Source organism: Phasianus colchicus, chromosome 2, assembly GCF_987193195.1.
Source record: "Phasianus colchicus chromosome 2, bPhaCol1.hap1.1, whole genome shotgun sequence".
Taxonomy (NCBI): domain Eukaryota; kingdom Metazoa; phylum Chordata; class Aves; order Galliformes; family Phasianidae; genus Phasianus; species Phasianus colchicus.
The window spans coordinates 4,015,806-4,037,046 of NC_143437.1; the positions used below are offsets into that span (position 1 = coordinate 4,015,806).

Here is a 21,241-nt window from a genome sequence, read left to right on the forward strand (position 1 = left end):
GGTTTATAGAGGAGCTCAGGGTTGTTTTGAGGACCCCCAGCAGAGGTGTGCATTTCTGGCACTGTGCTGTCACAAGCCGTGGTCTCCTAACTGAGCTGCTGTGGAGGAACAGTGAGCCATTTACAGGGCTGACTTCATTGTTCCTCAAGGTAGTTTGACAGAATATTTCCACTCCAAGCAATTTACTTGACCATCTGCTGCCTGAATTACAGCTTTGTCTATTATGTTCCACTTTCTCCCTCTATTTGACCCTACAGTGAAGTCACAGGATAACCATGACATCATAGAGTTGGCATAAAAATGGCAATGATGTCACAAATGGAAAAAAAACACCACTCTGTGACAGGACCACAGACAGACAAAAACGACTTCAAAGAACTGGATGGCTTTAACAAAAGGACCTGGTAATTAGCAAGCAATTTCACTGAAAAACAGAATCACATTTAAATTTGAAGTGCTTGAGAGATTCCTCGATATGTAAATTCCTTTGACCCATGGAAGGAGAGGGAAAAAAAAAAAGCAGCAGACACACAGGGAAGTACACAGAGCTCTTCACAACGAAGGCCTGATGAGATGATTCAGGTGTGAAGGTTGCCAGCTCAGTCGTGCAGTAACTGTTAATTTTTCTTTTTCCCTTGATTAAAAAAAGAAAACCACAACAAAAAGCCACGCTTTTATCTTCAGAAAAAATAGTTGCTTCACCACAAAAGGGCCACTGAGGAGTGCTGCTGACCAGCAGCAACACTGGGCTCTGCATCAACAGCATTTGGATGTTAAACTGCACCCACCACAGCAACAAGCAGAGGTTGAGGGAATCACAGAAAACAGAAGCAGAGGTGGGAACAACATTCACAGGCACAAATTCCTTTCTTCTTTGGGTTTGTGATTCCCCAGGGCAGTCCATGGGAAGGGCAGGGGCACAGACATCCTACCTTTCACCTCCCCCTGCCCTGCTCTGATGAAACCTCTCTGCAGGTTGTGCACAGACATGTAACATACTTCTCTCTCAGAGCCCACTATAGGAAGCAGCCACAAGCTAGAATGTCAAGCCTACAGTTACTTCCAGAGCAGCACTGCCTGTTCCTAAAGGTTTTCAGAGGATTCTCGTTTCTCCAGAGTTATCAAAAGAAAGTTGATGCCCCAAATGAGGCAAAACCCTCACAAATACAGATTCAGACACAGATTCAGACGGCAGGAGAGAGGCAAACTGTCAAGCTTCATACAGAAATTTCAGCTCATATTCGACTGCAGCACTGTTCACTATTTTGTGCTTTTGATGGCACAAGCTATATAAATGCCTTATCTACAAATGCAGCAGCTGCACCTTTCATCCTATATCCCCAGACCCCTGGACTGCAGGTCTGCCATGAGCAGCAGAGTGGGGCAGGCTGCACCCCGTGCTCGTTCCCATGCTGAACGTGTGGGAGGAGAGCAAACGTGCCGAAGGGCTCCACAACACACAGCTCCCCAGCAGAGAGCTAAGCAGGCTAGAGATGTGACAGAGGCCTTTCAAATGGCATCAAAGCAGCCACGGTTAATGGTATCCTGAAATCAGCTCAGATTCCATAACTGTGAAATAAGCTTGGTATCATTCAAGAATGCAATAGCTCCCGAGGCTGAGCTCCCAGCAAAAAACTCTCTGGTCCCAGTGCTGCAGAGTTACAGGTGACTTCAGAAACCAGCAGTTAAGGTAACTAGAAGTAAAATCAAACATAGGGGAGAATGAAAACATGCAGGGCCCAGGTTCAAAAGAAAGCCTGCACAAGAAACAAAATTGTTTCAGACACACATGTGTGTACAGACATTGTTGTGAGCCCACCTATGGTAACCACACAAACAAACATGCTGCTGCCCATCCACTCCTGTACTCGGTATTTCAAAGAGGGATAATGAAAAAAAAAATTGTCAGGTTTTTCCCCCACTAGGCTTGAAGGACATGGTTTAGTGGGGGAATATTGGTGGTAGGTGGACTGGATGATCTTGGAGGGTTTTTCCAACCTTGATGATTCTATGATTCTATGATTCTCCTGCTCCTATTTGATTTCAATCACCAAGCACAAAGATCACTGCCTTTCCAAACCATGCACTGTGAAACATGTTCTCTCTGATCCAGAATTTCTCATCAATAACTATTTGCCTGCTCCTGTGTTGAGGCAGGGAAATTCCACATTTCCCCCATCTCCTTAAAAATGTTGTATTTAGAGGCTTTCTGCCATTGAAATTTCCCTAAGAAAGACAGGTTTTTAAGTATTTTAACAGTTGTTTAGTAGTTTAACAGTTGGTTCTTACCTTTGGATTTTATAGCAGTTATCGCTCCCTTCCTGAATTCAGGCCTGCAAACAGGGAAAGACTGTAAATATTCAGCACAATGTCACAAAACTAAAATACATTCAGCTGACTTTTTTTTTTTTTTTTTTTTTTTTTTTTAAGTAACTACTCGCTCCTTGGTTGTTTTTCCCACTTGTATGTTTTATAAAAGGTGGAGACATTATCATGCAACAAGGACACTGGTCCAGATGTTCAGGCAGCGTGCTCTGGAAGCAGCCGTTGCTAGCACTGCTGATGTACACCAGTAGTGAATTAAGGGGACAAAGCACCAGAGCTTCATCTATCTTTTGCAGCCTTTCAGATATGCAAAGAAAGTAAAGAAAAAAATCCAAACAAAAATAAAAGCACCCCCCATTGATGCTCACTGAACTTCCTTATTTCCCATCCTGCCAGCGCACTCCTCCAAGTCAGCTCCTGGGTTCCCATAGCATCACCCACGTCCCTATGTAAATGTGCAATCTTCCAGCTGCCTTTGATCTACCTTGATGTATATGCAGTTGCGATTCTGTTCTGTTAAATGACTGCTCTTGTGTCTAGAGCATCACAGGCCCTTTTGAATCTCTCAAACAAGCTGGAATCATTTTGATCTTTTGTGTGTAGCGTGTGTATTGTGTTGGTGCTGTGAAATAATCACATAGGGGCAATGATGTAGGAGAATTAACTGTTATATTAACAATCCCGCAATAAGCTCTAAAAATAAAGCTTCAGCTGATTTTAATAAGGAAGATCAAATAGGAGATATTTGTGACATTACTGTGTGAACTAGTCCAACATAAGCAAATGTCAAGCTGCAATTTGAAGCTGTCGCTACAGTCAGAACACAATCAGCTGTCAAAATTTCACACAATTTGCTGCATTTCACTTAGAGACACGGCAGCTAATACATAATTACTTGAAGCGAGGAGTTAAAAATATTCCCACTACCATCAACGAAGGCATTCGTGAAGGAGGTACAAAAAGACAGATGATTCATCACTTGTGTTACACCACCATATTCAGTGAGAATTTGTGATTACAACTGGAAAGTTCAACTTAAAGCAGGGGAAGTTTCATTACATTACAGCTACCTACGTAACAGCAACTCCTCTTTTTAAGAGCAAGTCCATGTTAGTTATATTCATTTTCTACAAGTTGTGAATGCCATTAGCCTCAATCTCCCTTCTCTCAAGGGATTCACTAATTCCCAGAAGTAGAACATTAAAATTAGCTGAAGTTCAACTAAAATACCAAAAGAACATTTAAGTACTAGCAACAAAATAGCAGTACTGGTTAAGTACAAACAATTAGAAATATATTATTTAAATAATTAACTCAAAAATGTGTTAGCCTTCAACAGTGCATCTGACAGTCATCAGCGTGCCATCCAAATCCCTTCTGGTTTTATTCAGTCAAATCCCACCCTGCTCTACACTCCAACTTCTGATTCAAATTCACTCACTCCAAATGCTTGCTGAACACACTGCACAGGTCAGGTCCTCCAGGCTGAGGCCTCAAACACGCCAACCACGCTGAGCTCCTGCTCATTGTGTTGAGATTTCCTGACCCTCAGCACTCCCCAGGAGCTGCCCCATGGATCCCAGGCTCAGCCCACAGCTTGTGCTCAAGAGGAGGCAACTCCATCAGCCACATCGTTTTCCCCTGGGCGTAGAGTGAGAACCCACTTGTTGCCGAGCTGCAAATGGAGAGGTGACTTCCGTGGCAGACTGCACAAGAACCATTTTGCCTTCAAGTATTTCATTAAAACAAGCTCACACAGCTGACAGCTACCATTTACACTGCCTGCTGCTTCGTCTTCCACCAGAATGGAGGTGGAAAGGAGGTGGAAAGTCTTTATCATGCAGCCTCAAAATGACCCTTTGCTCCGCTTGGTTCAGGCCATGATTGGACATGTGACGGCTGTTCAGGTGGATCCATAGCCCTGCTGGGCTGAGGACCACCATGCAATACCAGGATCACAGGATGAGCAGTGGAAGAGCACCCACGGCCCTGCACAACCCTGAGCACACTTCCAACTGCTCCAGGGCCACCTGAAGGCCTCACTGAGAAGTTGTGGTGGGCAAGGACCACCATGGCCAAGAGATGAGGCAGCCTGGTCTAGTGAGTGGCAACTCTGAATACAGTAAAGGAGTTGGAGCTGAATGGTCTTTCAGGTCCCTTCCAATGCAATGTGATTCAAAGATTGTGAAGATCTGAAAACTTTCCCTCCTTCTCCCACCTTCCCATGAAGAAAACAGCCAGTGCTGACAGAAGGAAGGGCAAAGACAGATGTTCACACTCCACCAAAAAGTCATCAGCATGTTCCCCCTCCCAGGGGAAATTACCATGCCTAAGAACAGAATTCCCTACTAAAACAACCCAAAGGTGTATGAGACAGGGTTTGTCAGAAGCTAGGTATCAGTGCCACAGATCAGGCAGAAAAGGAGATGCCAAGAAACAGTCTGGCATGGAAGCTGGTGGCACACAGAGAAATGCTAGAGGAGATGCAGAAAATGCTACCAGGAAAACAGAAGGGCAGAAATAGCAACTCTGTCAAATCAAAAATATTGCAAGATAGCTTTGTCACAGGGAATAAAATTCTCAAATTATGTCTGAAGCGTTAGTCAAGATGCAGGAAAATCTTTACATTGCAAAACACCCATATTGAGAAGTCAGGAAATTCAATCGTGAAAGTTATCGTCTGCTATGCCGAGCGCACAATAACCACACAGACCTCCAAGGAGAAATTTTAGGGCTACAAATGAAGTAAGGCCAGTTTCCCTGCCTTGACTAATCCCCTGTAGTGACCCTTCGATATCCATTTACACATTTGCTTCTTCCCTAAAATAATGCCAAACTCAACCCAGGCTCTAACAAAGAAAAAACCCAAACCGGTTTAACTTCAAAGGGCCTTTTAATCTCTCCTTTACTCTGCTGAAATAGGCTTTTTTGTGCTGAAGATTCTGCAACAATAAGAAATGAAAAAGCTCCAAGAAAATATTTTTTCCCCTCCATAAAGAAAATTAATATGAAGAGGAAAAAAAACCTAGTACAGCAAAAAGGCAAGTTAATAGATGCGGCACTGGGGGAAAAAAAAAAAAAAATCAAGAGAAAATGTTTACTCCAGTCCACGTATCTTTTTGCTATAGCACTTGTTGAACTTCAGTGCTTCAGTGGCAAAAGAAACGAACAAAAAATTAAATAAAATGCCTTAAAAGAAAGAAAAAAAAAAAAAGAAAACAACACAGCCCACAACCACTACCTAAATAGCAAAGGAAAAAAAAACAACATCACCTAAGCATCAAGAAAAACAAAACAGTGTCACGTTTGATCAGAAAGATAAACAAATTGAGGAGCGTGGGGGCTTCAGGAACACTGACACTATGGCTGATATTGCCAGAGGTTTCAAGGCTATGTGCCTCTTCTGCATGAAGCAGTGCTGAGGCACCAGAAAACAAACAGAGTATTTATACTTCACAGGGCAGTGCTTCATAACCCTCACTGAAAGAAGCGATGAAGCTTCTCCTCAGTGACACGTGAGGATGCAAAGCTGCAGATTTATCTTTAAAAATCATTTTCTGGAAGCATCTAAAAGCCTTTTAGGAGTATCAAGCCAGGCTACTCGGTGCCGGTGCTTCTGATGTGACAGTCTCAGCTCAGCGTGCCCCTGTGTGATAAATACGCTTTGCTGTGAGCTGCAGGACAACTCTGATGGCACTATCATTTTCTGCTGATAGTTTACTAGAAATTGGGCATCACAGAAACGCAGTGAAGTTAAGAGTTGGGAATGCACTAACAAATCTATTCACCACGCCATCATTTGCTGAGGAATGGAAACGATAACACTGAATTTAAGTAACTACACTGCAAACATGATCATTCTTATTGTAGGATACAAAGATTGACATTGTTACATTTAAGATCACACCCTGCTTCAGTGTATCATGATGAAGAAAAATATATATATATTCCTGCTTAGAAAAACAGACCAAAATCCATCACAGTGCAAGGTCCTTGCATGCCACCCTTGCTAACCGCCCTGCAGCACGGCTGCTACAGCATCACTGTTTCTGTGGCAGTGGCTTTTAGGATTGAGACCAGATGTGATAGCTACAGGACTTGCAGAAAAACATCCCTGAGTTACAGTCGACCTCTGTTAGAAGTGATTTGAGAATTCAAGCTCTGCAGAAGGATACAACCATCAGGCACAGACTCACCTACACACACATGGCTCTTAAGGTGCAGGATGCTGGCTGCAGCACCCCACTCTGCCCCGTGTTCCCTTGCTTTCATTGCTGTCAATGGCTATTTCCTTATCCTGCTTAATGCATACCTTGGAAAATCCTGACCCCAAAACTTTAGGCTGGAGCTCTGACAAGAGATGCCAAACAAGTTCCATGAAACACCATCGAGATTTAAAATGATAGCTATAACAACATCAGGTAGAAGATGCAAAATGAATTGGAGAGCTCCTAGTTCAGCAAAGTCTGAGTGCCCCCTGATGGCCAACCTGCTGCTTTGCACGGCAAGCCAAGCATCCCATTAGTTATAGCTGGTTGATTATTAAATATTTCCTCCGAGAATAATTAAGAGGATGAATTACAATCTGAAAACTTTTATTTACATCTCATTAAATCTGAGTTTGTTAGAGGCAGCTTTTGACTAAAAAACAGCCTCCGGGGACCAGGCTGGATTACTTCCAGAATGCAGATTAATCAAAGTTTAAAATACTTTACACCGTGCTTACGTCCTGACAAATTACATTTTTCATTTGCTTCTCAGTCTATAACGCAGCTTTAATCTTCAGATTATTTGGAAGCTAGACAGAGCAAACAAGTCACGAAGGAAAATAAATGGCTTGCATCAAAACCACAGAATGATCCCGAAAGCTAGTGACCTCCTCTGGCTGCAGCCATCGCTGCAGGGCCGCCCAATGCCACACACATCGCCTTCTGCCCGCTCTTTTGGGGAGACTCAGGCCTGACTTATGATACCTTCTCCCCCCGAGTGGTTCTATAATTTAACGTGCTCTTTCCTCTCGCAAAACCTTCACTCTTCTGGCTAAAGTTGCATCTACGAGGAGCTCGATAAAGTAAATTAGTCCAGGGGAAAAAAAAAAACCAAGCCAGTTTGATATCTAAGGCAGAAGCAGACAATATTTGTGGGAGAAGAGGAAGCTCTGGCATGCACCTCTGAACAAAAGGGAACAAGTGGTCTTTACTCAGAGAGCAGCTTCCTATTAAGACTCACTCCTTCGTACATTATGCCTTTCATCCCCACTCAACCACAAAATGATTTTGCTGTAGGAAATACAATGGCCGAAAAAGATTTACATTGAAAGAATCTTTAATAATAAACTGTTGCAGATCTGCCTACTTCCCCATGATTTATAATACAATAAACATCGGATTCTATTAAGTCTCATGCACTGAAGACATGCACTGAAAAACCGAATATGAAAGAGCTCAATTCTTCCCATCTCCAGTACCATAATAGTGAAATGAGCATGTATAAATGTGCTAAGAGTATCTCTTTGCATCTTTTATAGCTTGTGTGTATTAATCTGTAAAGCTTATTAAGAAAGTCATTGCTATGCAAAGCAGCACCCAATCTCTTTCTCTTGCTTTTCAACAGAGTGCAGTGTTTAGCCAATAGGACCGGTCCCCTGCCCCTCATTCTGCATTCATAACATGCAACATTTGCACAATGTATCTCTCAAAGGCTGCTGAATAGAAAGCCTTAATACTCATGTAAACAACTGCAAACCAATCACTTAATGAATCAGGCCCACACATAATGAGGTGCCAGACAAAGAGCTATAAATGCATTTTTGCGCCCAAGCCTCCGCTTTAAAGTAAAATCCCTCAGCTGTAGTTTGGGCTTAACTGGCACATCATAATTATTGTCTCCAGGACATCAGAGGAAGCCATTTTTTTTATTTAGGTCCAGCAGGGTCTTTTTCGAGGTCACTCATCAGCTCAGTGACAAAACAGCAAAGAAGAATTTATAAAAAGTACCACAGCAGTACTACACAGTTATGTTTATTCTCAAGTAGTGGGTTTCGAGACCACTTGTAAAAGCAATAAAGCACGAGAAGTGACTGCACTAAGTGGAGAGCTTACATGAGAGTGGCCAAGAAATTTCGCCGCGTCCTGACCGCAAAGCAGCACCCAGATGCTGCCACTGCTCTTCCTTCGCCGCTCCTGCCGTGCTGCCTCTGTGCAAAGTCCACGTCAAGTGGCCAAAACAAGCAGTAAAGTCAGAAACTTCACGTTTAAAAAGGGAGGATTGCTTTCCTAGGCATTTTGGATACGAACTTTGAGTCGCTGTAAGATTGGTTGTTTTTTTTTTTAAGGAGCACCATCAGTACCAGTGCACTCACTGCTGCTCAGCGCTGGAAGGCATGAAGCTACAGGGCAGAGTGATGCTAAAATCTATCACACGTAAGAATTAAAAAGAGCACTAAAAAAAGGACATCAAATAAATAGCATCTGAAAAACTACTGAAGATGCGCAATAATACTCGAGGGTTTTTTTTTAAATAGCTGTCATCATTAATTATACATATTTTACGTGCTTATTTAGGTGCATATGCACATATGTAGGTGCTTAACAGCAATCCTGTAAGCAAGTTCCCCAGGTCTCTGTCCTTCTCTGCCTGCTGCACTGGGCTTCCGTGAACGACTGAAATTTAGTATTTCAAAATTCACCTACAAGAAAAACCCTTAAACTTTCTAACATTAAGTATTATTATTCAGAAGCTCATTCTCAAGCAAACTAAGTTCTAGAAAATAGATTGAAAAATAGAGAGGAAAAAAATAAATAAGAGTTGAAGTCATGAGACCTAATCCTAAACAAAAGCACGAACGTCCTTCATCGATATATGATTACAGCTTGCCTTTATTAACTGTACTGAAGAACTGCAGGAAGATTGTGTTCTAATTCAGAAGACAGTACTTGCAAAATCAGAATAGCCGTCTGTGTCAAAACTGGCCTCATCAATAACAATACAAAGAAACTACAGAAAGATATCAATGTCTTATCAGTAGGATGAGTTAGAAATTTATCAGGATGCTTTAAAGTCTTTTCCTGAGTGCTATTAATGGCTGTCTTCAGCTGAGGAGCCGCACAACAGCAGAGCCCACTTGCAAGGCTGTTCTAATAAGAGCAGATAAGAATCTAAAGCCAAGCCAATATTTCATGAGATGGCTGTGCTATATCCTATTTTCTGCTGCTGCTTGACCACTAATTTGATTGTTGCTGTTTGATTACCGTTACACGCCCATGAAGAACGTGGGGAATATCTAACACTACTGCTCAGGGACCCAAAGCAAAGCACTGCAGCATTAAAAAAAGTGTTTGTTTTTTGGTTTGTGTTTAAAATTAAATAGACAGCATCCTTTAGGTAACTACAAGGCCATCAATTAAACACATTCAGTGTGAAAGCAAGACAGACATGCTGTGAATATCCCAGTATCAAAAATAACGGGAAAAAAACACCAGTCTGCAGACTGTGAAAAGCATGATCCAGTTACAACTAGTTTACATCTCAGCTACATGGAGAAGAAACCCATCACTTTATTTCTTGAAGACTTTATGTTTTCTGTCTGCCCTTTTCCTGACAACTTCTATTGTCTGGCCTCTGAGTAGCCCTACTGAGAGCAGCTGTACACGCTAATTTGTGGTTCACTGAGATGTCAATTGAGTCTTAAAATGAGAAAACAACAGCTGCAAAACAATACTTGGCTTTGGTGCAAATATTTTCTAAGGTGTACCAGAGTTTAAGTTGTTTTATTAGATAAACATAAATATAAGCCTTAACCTCAGATCAAGTAAAAATCATCAGAGATTCAGTCACATTCTGCAGGCATTTCTCATTCCACTGAAACATTTCAAATGTTAAATCCTTTAATAACTTTACCTTGAGAGGTCACCGCTTCTTTCACTGGATGAACTCCTTTCGGAGCACATTTCTTGGCTTTCTTTTGCTTCGGAACCATTATTTCCAATAACACAACCTGCTAAGTGAAAAACACAAAGTATAAATTTTCAAACATTAAATCTGAAGACATCACAGCTGTATGTCACTTCAGTGATCTGATGATGGTTTCTTGTGAACTCAGAAACGTTTGTGCGTTTTTGACCTGCTTTAGAACAAAAGAGCAAACATTGGGTTTAAGAATTGTATTGCATCACACATCAACTTTAAGTAAAACTTCAAGGATTTATGCTTTTACTTCATTTTCTTTCTAATCCTCGAGTTCTAATTTATTTGCCTTAATCAGGAAGAAGAGTTACTTTCATTCTCCTTCCCCTTAAATGCATTAGTACACATTAATGTCTCTGAATGCTATTTGATATGTCAGTATTTTTAACCATTCCCTTTCAAATAGAGAGCTGCATTTGGGAGACACAAATCTTAGATTTTTCTATGACTCAGCAGCCAACTTAACAGTCAGCCATTCCCAAATCTTTTATCCACGCTTTCCTTTATTTCTTCCCCGTTCTATGCATCTCGTTTTCCATTCTGTACAGACTGATTTAAGAAAGTAAATAGATAAAATTCTTTCACTGGAATAGTACAATTGCTCATCTTTGTGTTTGTTTCCATAGACCATGATGCTTAAGTACAAATCCCACTTTAAAAGGCTACTTTGCATTATAAATTATAATTAGGACACAACAAGACCTCTATATACATGTATCTATATAGATGTGACTGAAATTCTAAGCAAGCCCTGACCATGGAGGACTTCCAGGATGCAAGACTGGCAGTAGCTCAAAGCTGCAGACTGGGGAATGTAGGCATGCACTGAGAAACCACTCATTATAAAGGAACTAATATTTGTGCTTGTTTGCACATGACTTCAGGAAAGTAAAAAATAGTAACAAAAGAATCTAAGTCATGTAATCAGTTCAAAACTCCTAGAAATTGCTTTTTACTCCAACACTGCTCTTCAGGAGGACAAAGAACATCTGGGCTACTACCAGAGTGTTTTCAGTACCGCAGAGATGCCACCAGGCCTGCACCTCCCCTGCATCAAATGGGAGCACGCCCTACTTGTCCTTCACCTTTGAGACCCTCTGGAGCTTAGCTTTGCCCTATCTGTCAATTATAAAACAATACTGGGCTATCAATCCCCACTTCTGCTTTAGTTACATCAGACTCATAGCCAATTAGTCAAAGTGATCCTCTCGAGCCTCTATGAATCTGCTTATATGCCCACATCAATGGGGGATCCTTCCAAGCCCTCGCAAGCTCACCAAATCACCTTTAAAACTGAGCTTGGTATTTCACCTGGCCTGCAATACCTATAAAGCATCCAAGGAGATTTAAACACTACACACCTCAACAACGTGCCCACATCGTGAGGCAGTGGAAGAGACTGCCTAGTGGAAAGAAGTACTGCTTAATGATTTCCTTCCGCCAGTTCAAATGGTGAGAAAGCATGAGGGCTGCTCTGAAAAATAATACCTCCTATGTTAGGATGTTGGTGGTATGGCAGTAGAGATTAAACCCTCCCACCAATGCCCCATTACATGTTATTGCTGTGTGACAGATGGCAGCAGAGGGGCAGCCTGACAGAGCAGTATCTGACATGAAAGTGCAGATGAAGCCAAGGTGTGTCACTGAATTCCACCATGCAGAAAAAAAATGGCACGACTGACATTCATCAACGCTTGCTGAACACTGACGGAGACCAAACAGTAGATGTGAGCACAGGGAGGTGGTGGGTGGTACATTCCAGCAGTAATGACAGTGATGTGAAAGACAAGCCATGTTCTGGATGACAGCATGCAGGCTCCTGCACATTACTGGCAAATATGCACAGCTAATGGTGGTGACTGTTGAAAAACTGTTGTGTAGCCATGAATTTGCTTTATCAGACAGTGTTACTATGCCATTTGTAGCTGTTGTAGTTTCCACAGATAAACAGGAGGCATTACTTTCAGAGCGATCAACATATTTTGGAGCTCCCCAGCTCCATGTTAAACACGTGGTGTTTTGAGTATTTACTCTATGGCTGGCCAGTGCCTATTGTAGACACAACTGAAAAAGCTTGATAAAACAGCCTTTAAGCTTAAACTGGGACTTCAATAATGAAAAGTTCTTAATCCAATTGTTTGAGCAATACTGCAAAAGAAGAGAATCTGTTTTGCCACAGATGACACAGCTCTCCTCACATCTTTTTCCCCAGTGTATTCTTCCTTCCACTCAGAATTAGCAAAGGATCTGAGATACCACTATTAATTAAAAACACTCCACACTTTTCAACTTAGAATTAATTGTGCAGTCTGTATGGGTCAAAGCAGCTTTCATGTCAGCTTTTACAATTTTGTTCCAAACAAAATGGGTGTACTTTTCTTCATTAGCCACCAGTTCCAGGAAAAACTGCCGTGGTTGCATAATGAACCACTATTATTTTGTCCTGCTGAACAGCTGAAATGATCTTTGACCCAGAACATACTGTAGCAGAGCAGAACCAGGAAGAAGATATTTTCTCCATGCACTGCCCTATGGCCAGTATTCCAGCGTTTATCAGTGTACAGCCAAACATCTTTGTGACAAGAAAGTGATGTGATGTAACCTTCTGCAAAGAAAGAGAGAAGAAAGCTCCTGGTTATGTACTCACAGCATTCATACCTTGTTAACTGTGTTACCTGAGAAAAAAAGCTCATACTTTTTGGCCATCAAACCAACATCTCTGTTACACTTGGAGCCCTTAGCTGCAGCAAGAGTCCCAGGAGAAGTGGAGAAAAAGTCATCTAGAGATATTGTCATTACCAGCAACGCCCAAGGGCTTGATTTGGCATGCCCATAAATGAGAACAGTGCAAGCAATTCCCAGAGCTGCTGGATTTCCAGATGCAAGCTGGGGAAACAGGAAGTTTACTGCCAAGGCAGTTTGTGAGGAAACATCAAATCTGTGACCTAAGCAAGTATGCAAGCAGTAGGTGTTGCTCTGCAGGCAGGAGAAGGGCAACTGGAATGCCAATTAAAAGCTATCACAGCAATTAGTCATTGTTTCCAATAACAATCAATAATCACATATGTAAACATGAGTAGCTGGAGAGCAAATGAACCCAGTGCCTCTGCAAGCTCAACCCAGACGTGGATCTGCATCTCCCTCGTACACAAGTGAGTATTCCACAAAAAAGGAACTTTGCCTTTTCTGTGTACTTTTCACAACAATAAAATAGTTAGCAGCTTGGGTATTTCAGCTGTCATTAGACTTCAAAGTTAATAATGCCTTGAAAGGAATATTATCAGGATCAGCTGAGCCTGCAAGCTGTGTAGTTTTAGTTACCTTGGCAATATTTATTGCATTCACATTCAGGAGTGCTGCTCAGTCCAGGCTACCACGCTGCTAGCTGTGGCACGAAAATAGGGAACTAACAATAGCTCCTGCCCAGAGGAACTTCAAATCTGAACAGCCTCCTCCACCACATTAACACTAATTACGGCACTTGCTGATCATCCACAAAGAGCCATCTGGGATTAAACACAGGATATCAGCTGCCTTGCCACTGCCAGAACACAAACAGCCACTGTGCAAACCTCTGCCTTGGGACCGGAGGCTTGAGTGATCCCTACACACAGCTTTTATACGTGCTGATTTCCCCTGCGATACAGCAGAAAACTTGCTTACAGGGAGAGGATAAAGGCTACCTGCGAATCTGATAGAAGGATGTGCTCTTCTGATAAGAGGAGGTGATAGGAGGATGAGCAAACAGATGAAAAAGATCTCCAAATTAAGAGCAGAACTCTGCAGTGGCCAGTAACCAGGAGGTGGTCAAATATCAACAAATATTGCCCCTGCTTTCCTTTGAAAAAAGAAAGGATAAAACACTCTCAGCATAACAATATACCAATGCATGATCTGCCCTCTCAAGAGGGTACACACCTGATGACCAGAGGGCTCATGGAATCCTGATGGAGCAAGTCGGCCCAGCGAGAGCACTTCCAAAAGTTGCTGCCTCTACTTAAAGACTGAACAAAGCTTTACGCTCAGAATTCACAGCTGAAACACTTAAGATGTCTTTCCCAAACTTACTCAAGTTGAACAATGTAAAATATCACCTACTGGCGAATGTAATCCAAACTAATTGAAGCAAAACATACAATTTTATACTGTGCCGAGGTACTTCTGTCAAACCAATGGTGATTAATCACGTATAGATGAACTTTTTTTTTTTGGCAAGAGCAGCTTGTAATAGATTGATATCAAAGGAAGCAAAACGTTGGGTAGACTTAATAACGCTTTATTAGCACACTCCAAGTGGAAACTCAGGACCCTTTCAAGTCCAGCTCAAAGCAGGACCTCACTGGGAAAGATGTGTGGGCGTGGGAAAAGTGTTGGCAGGATTATTGGCTCATTAAAGGTGACCTAAAAAGGAAAAGAATTGGTTTTGTGCCCTTTCATGTTTCCCTATGATACGTGAGAAGGACCGTTTTATTATTTTATACACACACACATTTTTAATACTATTATTATTCTTTAGAGGGTTTTTCCTCCTTATGTCTATGTTAGAGATTCTTCCACCTGGAGTGGAAATGGAACATACCTGTGAAAGCAAAGCCTGATGAGCAGAGAAGTAATGCCATTTTTATTCCAATACTTTACAGCTTTACTATCTAAATGGAAGACATAAATGAAGGATAGCAAGAGAATCTATTTTTGTTGAAGATTTAACAAACCTACCCCTTCAGTAAAACCAGCAGTTTCCTACTCATTAGACATTTAAACTGTCATCTGCAAAACCAAAAATAATGGATTTTATCATTTTTAATCTCCCATCATTTGCCTACCTGAGGAACAGGTAAAAAGCCAACCATTTCTTTTACGTGTCTTCCTGAGATAAAAAACTAGGCATCCAACAAGAGAAGCAGAATGAGTCCATATACACCCCTCTACCCCCATGTAACTTCAGAAGTACTGAGGTTACCATTAATAAAATGTGGGTGAGATCAACAGCATTTCTTAGGCTGAGAGGTACCTTACACAACACAAAACTCTTTTTGAAGTCCCTTAGTACGACATGGCTCTGCAGGGTTAAGAAGGGGCTCTATGGAGGAAATCACCTTAAAGTACGAGCTGGATCAATCTTGTGCCCTGAGCTAACTGCAGGCTTGGAAAAAGAATACATCTTTATTGCCACAAATAGGAGTATTTACAGAATATTAAAATAAAGTACTTGGTTCCTTTTTTTTTTTTTCTCCCCTCTAAGAGAAGAAAAAAGAATAAACCAGAATTATAGAAGCACCTGTCAATTCCTATTGGGAAAGACTCTCAGCTCTCACAATGAAGTCCATCAAAACCTCAATGCTTCCAATGCTTAAATCAAAACTCACAGCCCTTAAGGGATACAGTAGGCACTGAAAAAAAGAAAAAAAAAAGAGTTTATATCCATTATTGGATGGAAAATAATTGTATTAAAAAAAAAAAAAAATGGTCGCGTGTAGCAGTTCACCTAAAGACAAAAAACCAAAACCCCTCATAAGTCACTGGAGCCCCAAAGGCAAGGCTGAACAGTTTCAGTGCTGCAGGGCTTGTAATGGTGAGCACAAGGCAGGGAGTGACAGGCAGGGAGAATGAGAAGCCAGGAAAGAACAAGAAGCCTGGAGAAGATGATGGGCTGAAGATGAATCGCAGCTGAAAGGAGCAACTTTGCTTTCAAGTGAGATATGAAAAGCCTCACTCCCAGAGACAGCGAGAACGCTGGCCAAAAAAGTAGCTCAAAAAGCAGATTTGAGAAGAAAGCATTTTTAACTTCAGTTACCATTTGCAGCATTCAGGCTAGGAGGAGTTTCTCAGCATTTTTACAACTAGGAAATATCGGTACTAGCACGTCCATTCAATGAGAAGCTCTGGGAGAGGGATGTACATTGTGGTTCAGCTTTGGACCAGCTGCAGCCCAGCCCAAGAGTCAGGTTGCCAGAAGGAACTGCCAATATGCAAAAGCTGCTGGGCTCCCTGGCTCAGAACAGCCATGCTACATCCTGAATCCGGCATGGGGAGAAGCAAGCCAGAAGCCTGGGCAGTTAAACACATCCAAATTCAAGCCTGCGTTCTCCCTTGAAAAATAAAAAATAAAATAAATCTGTGCTGGCATTAGTTAGAGGAAACCACCGTTCCTCACATTGTTCTTGCTGGTGATGTCTGCAGATGATGGAGCTCAAATCACAATCCTCTTAAATTCTGCCAAATTTTCGATGAATTTTCAAGTAAGTGTGCTTTATTTCAGGAGAACTATTTAAGTGGCTTGTGTGCTTTTAATTCACCTAAAAAAAATAAACATCCCAGCTCATGTTTTACAATTACATTGCCATGTGCAACTGAAGGACATTTTAAGCAGCAAGAAAAACGAAAGCATTCCGCTCTCAAAGCCTCAGAGAAAAAAAAAAAATATTCTAAGTTTTATGTGGCTAACATAGTAATATTATTGCTGCAGTATAATTCAGGGATACAAGAAGCACGTTTTTATATTTCAGCTGCAAATTAGGCTCAAAAAGCAGCAGAGGAAAACCTCCATAGAGAAATGAATTGCCCTCCGAAAGACAGGCTATTTTTAAGTCGTAAAACAGCAGAAAGGCAACAGCGAGAGCTGTATAAACAGATGCCCTCGCACCTTTCTGTCGGAGTACACACCTGCATAAATGAACAGTTAGCCAAACATGCCCATTTATAACGAAGCAGCCCACGACTTTGCAAAAATCAGGCAAAAGCAAATTGAGACTTATTGCAAAAAGCTCTGCCCGGAATACTAACGCGTTATTGATACTTTACAACCCAAGGATCCTAAGCGAGCCTAATGCATCTGCTGCGGGGAGATCTGAACACGGCTTGATAAAACCTTATTGCTAAAAATTTGGTGTTATCAGGCAGCTTTTGTAACGGAGGCAAAAGCACAGCTTCCTGTCTAGCGGGATTTTTCCTCGCGCTTATTCTAATGATACACATTCAATTAGGAGAGAAAAGAAAAGAATCAAATCAGAAACATCTGTAGTTTGCCATATAATTACTGGATCTTCCCCACGGAGACTGACCTTTGTAACACCGATACGAGGACCTGAAAGGCTAAATGACGGGATATTCGCGCGGTTTAAATGTGTAACATGATTACAAGGAATTAAATAGGCACTGTTATTTTCCATCTTGGTTTACGTGAAGATGAGTGCGTACTTTCTGATCCCACGTTTAATCTCTGTGCTCAGTATGTAGGAGCTGAATTTACTCACTATTAGCAGACCCGAGCCCCTAAAAACGCTGTGTTTTGATTATATAATAAAGTTGAATACCACATTTGAGGTTAATATGCAGCCATTACTTTTACCTGTAATAGGAATCTTTCCTACCACGCTTTCTTCCTGGCTCTCATCTTCACACCAGCTTGTGACTTCTGTATGTGAACACACCATAATGAAACCCATTTCAAAGCGGCAGCGATCAGACTGGTTTGTTTTCTTTTAAGCCCTACTCCCTTTAATTTCTCACTTTTGTTATCTCTTATTTATTGATCTAAACTATCCATTACCGTTCTTAAAAGAGGCGCCTACTGTGAACTTTACTCGAATGCGGAGCTGCTGTGTCTCTGTAGCTCCAGAGAAAAGGAAAAGCTAACCAAATGTCTTAAATAATTTAAGACCCAATGGGATTTCAGAAACAAACAGCCAACAGTAACTCTGCGATCTTGTCCAGCAGCCCGACAGCCGCAGCATAGATCATACCCACCGCTGAAAATTAGTTTAAATCAAAGTCTCAGTCTCCTCCGTGGATAAAAGTGGCGTGGATTTAGGGGGCCTAAATCAGTTTGTTTACATGTGCTGTGTGAAGAGCGTTGCAACCTAATTGCCTGTCTCTTCTGGACTTTGATGTGAGGGATGCTCTGAGAGCAGGCTGAGCAAGTTCCCGTCGCCAGTTACTACACAGCACTAATATATTACTTCCTTATCTGAAGAAATTAACTGGATTTTCACAAACATCCACCTTTTAAGAATGGCACTGCACACCTCACTTAGCACCAACCCTTTCACTGCAGAAAATCTGTTCTGCATTCTGGCTTCATAAAAAGCAAAACAAAACAATAAGGTATCACACCATTTCTAAACAGCAGGCATTTTCAGAATATACCTATGCATATAGAACCCTTTTTAATAACTACCACAAGGCTTGATTTTCTATCTCAATTGAGAAAACTAGGTAGCATTCACATTAAGAAGTAACAAGAATGACCAAAATGCAGAGAAGTTTAAGGCAATCACCAGAAGCTCGTTACAAATATTAAGTCCCAGCAGCTCTAACACTGTCCCTGGCAGATTCTGATGGAAAACACACTTGTATCTCACAGCAGAGCACGGTGGCAGCTCAGAGCACACAGGCAGAGCTTTTAGCACTTGTTACCTTGCTTTCCCATGCTGTCGAGCCACGGAACATGTTTTGCCTGCTCCATTTCCCTGCTGTCATTTGGAATCGATGGCAAGCTGTAAGATGATTCATTACTCTGAACAGATGACCTATCTCCACACTCTTCTGCAAGGACCTCTCTCAGCAGCGGTGGAGCCTGAAGCATTAAAAAATAAAAACAACCACAGCCTTATTATTCCGAGTCTCGAGAGGCAACGGTTTCCAATGTACATTTAGGCTCATCTACACTTCACAGAGTAATCCGCTTGCAGGGTATTTCTGCTAGATGCTGAATTACCTCCAAGTTAAATCAGTGCTTGCACGGGCACTGCATTCGAGTAACACAAACTTGGAATTATTCTTTTAATTGCTAAGTTTTCTGGAAGCTGTGTTCTGTGCCTCACGTATCCATCGTAAGCACAAGAGACTGAATAAAAAGTTCTCCTTTTTCCATTTCGAGTACAGCAGTAAGGCAAGTCTGCAGCTGTTGCTGGCAGTGCATGCTACAAAAACACCGGTGAGGTCAATGAACCTGAAGCCAGAAAATCCAATCTGACAACAGTTTCTGGTAGACTCGACTCAGATTTTAACCTGTATTGTCACAGAATGTTCCTCAAGTTCAGTCTCTGCTGTCAGGGTGCAAATCCTTGCAGCAGCTCTAGCCTGACCTCTGTTAATTAAACATGATGTCCCCAGAAAATTAAGCTGAAAGTAGATGCTTTTATAGGGAGCTGAACTGAGTGTAAATATAGCCAAGTTTTAGGAGTACTTTTCTTTTGTCTTTGTTACTTGTGGGGCAGCTTTTTGTTTTCCTTCTGTACCACAAAGCATGGACCAGATTCTTTAAGTCTACAAGCTTTCTGGTCTTATTATCTGTTTAATAAATGAGCCAGCCTTCAGCAACATAGGCCAACATCTCAGAGATAATCCCAACTACTTTAACTTCATCTATCTACGCTTACCTAAGAAACTGGAGAGGCTTTGAGACCAAAACCAAGTGGGGCTCATAAGAAAGTTTTTCATTCCAGCATCCATCCCCTCCTCATTAAGCCCATGTTTATTTGGGAGCACATCATGGCAGCTTTTCAGTCTCAGCTTGCACTGCTGCCGTTCTATGCTTGGAAATCAGGTGTTTCAATGTGGAAAATGCATCATGGGATTACATTTAACTGAACAGATTTTCTTAAATGGAAAAGTAGATGTTGAAAGCATGTGTGTGGGCCACCATAACGTGTAGCAATAAGCAGATTGTTACTATATATTTACCCACAAAGCTTGTGTTACTAAGCTTTGACATAGAGCAATTCTGTGTATAAGATTTTAAATGTATGTATAGTATTTATTTACCATCAGCAGATATTTTTCAAATATTATTAAAACAAAAACATTCAAAAAACAGATTGGACCGCTTTGCTAATGTCTCACAAAAAATTAGAGGGCAGAAAAGTTTGGCAAATATTTTTGCTCTGGTGTTATTTCATATTTTATATACACATGTATGTATGTATGTATGTATGTATGTGTATGCACATGTTTTTCTTTCCCTGTAAAGGGAATGCATCTCCAGATTACTTGGTTCTTCAGTGACCCACTTCCTCTGGAAATGAGCTCCCTCATTGCTTTTGCATAGACGCAAAGAAGAAAACCGCCAACAAAAATTGAAGTTAGTTTATAAATGCAAAAGTTAGAGTTTAAAAAGGATGCACATGCTGCTATCTGTAAAATGCTCTGCATATTTAGCATACCAAACATAATTCTGTTTCTTTAAAAAGAAAAAAAAACCCACTATCATTCATGATAAAAAGCTATTAAGCCACAGAGAAAGGCAGATGATATAAGCCTCACGATAAATTTGCACCATGGCAAAACGTGTTAGCTTCTTAAATCAGTAACAGGCCCAAAGGGTGGAAAAGATGCTGCAAGAATCTCCATAGACTGCTTGCTCTGTGGGGTAAAGCCCATAGACACGCAGAAAATCTAGGTTCTCTCCAGACACTTCCTAGCCATCTCAAAGATGGATTAATGAGCACTACTTGTTCGTCCTCCCTGGGTACCCAGGTACTAGGCAGCATTCAGAGGCACAGAGCCTGCTTCACTTTAACTGCATGTGCAATTTAGTCCCTTGGTGTCAATTACTTAGATATTCATACATGTACATTTCTATAGATATACACAGATGTATGTATCTATGTTTATATATCACTCTCTACAACTTGAAAGGATGCTGTGTGAGGTGGGGTCGGCCTCTGCTCCCAGGGAACAGCCATAGGACGAGAGGGAATGGCCTCATGTTGTGCCAGGGGAGGTTCAGGTTGGCTGTTAGGAACAATTCCTTCTCCCAAAGAGCAGTGAGGCAGTGGCACAGCTGCCCAGGGAGTGGTGGGGTCACCTGGAGGTGTCCCAGAGCCACGGGGATGTGGCACTGAGGGATGTGGGCAGTGGGCACGGTGAGGGTCAGTTGGGGCTGGATTGGATAATCTTAGTAGTCTTCTCCAGCCGTAGTAATTCTATGACTTACCAAACACACTGGAAA

The 21,241-nt window shown here is 41.6% G+C and overlaps 1 protein-coding gene across 7 annotated transcripts in view; it reads right to left on the minus strand.

Annotated features, from left to right (window-relative positions):
- The window catches only part of KIZ (kizuna centrosomal protein), a 40,273-nt gene that overhangs the window by 349 nt on the left and 18,683 nt on the right, over nt 1–21,241 (minus strand). For 2 of the 7 annotated variants that reach the window (XM_090134591.1, XM_090134597.1), the window contains 4 exons: nt 18,706–18,865; nt 17,639–17,704; nt 10,225–10,324; nt 2,290–2,333 (listed from right to left, as the gene is read on the minus strand). In XM_090134591.1, the coding sequence (XP_089990717.1) occupies nt 2,290–2,333; nt 10,225–10,324; nt 17,639–17,704; nt 18,706–18,865 (370 nt within the window). Of the gene's footprint in view, nt 1–2,289; nt 2,334–8,426; nt 8,522–10,224; nt 10,325–15,599; nt 15,681–17,638; nt 17,705–18,705; nt 18,866–21,241 lie in introns of those variants that run through there. The other 5 variants (XM_090134593.1, XM_090134592.1, XM_090134596.1 and 2 more) reach the window with 5 other exon arrangements.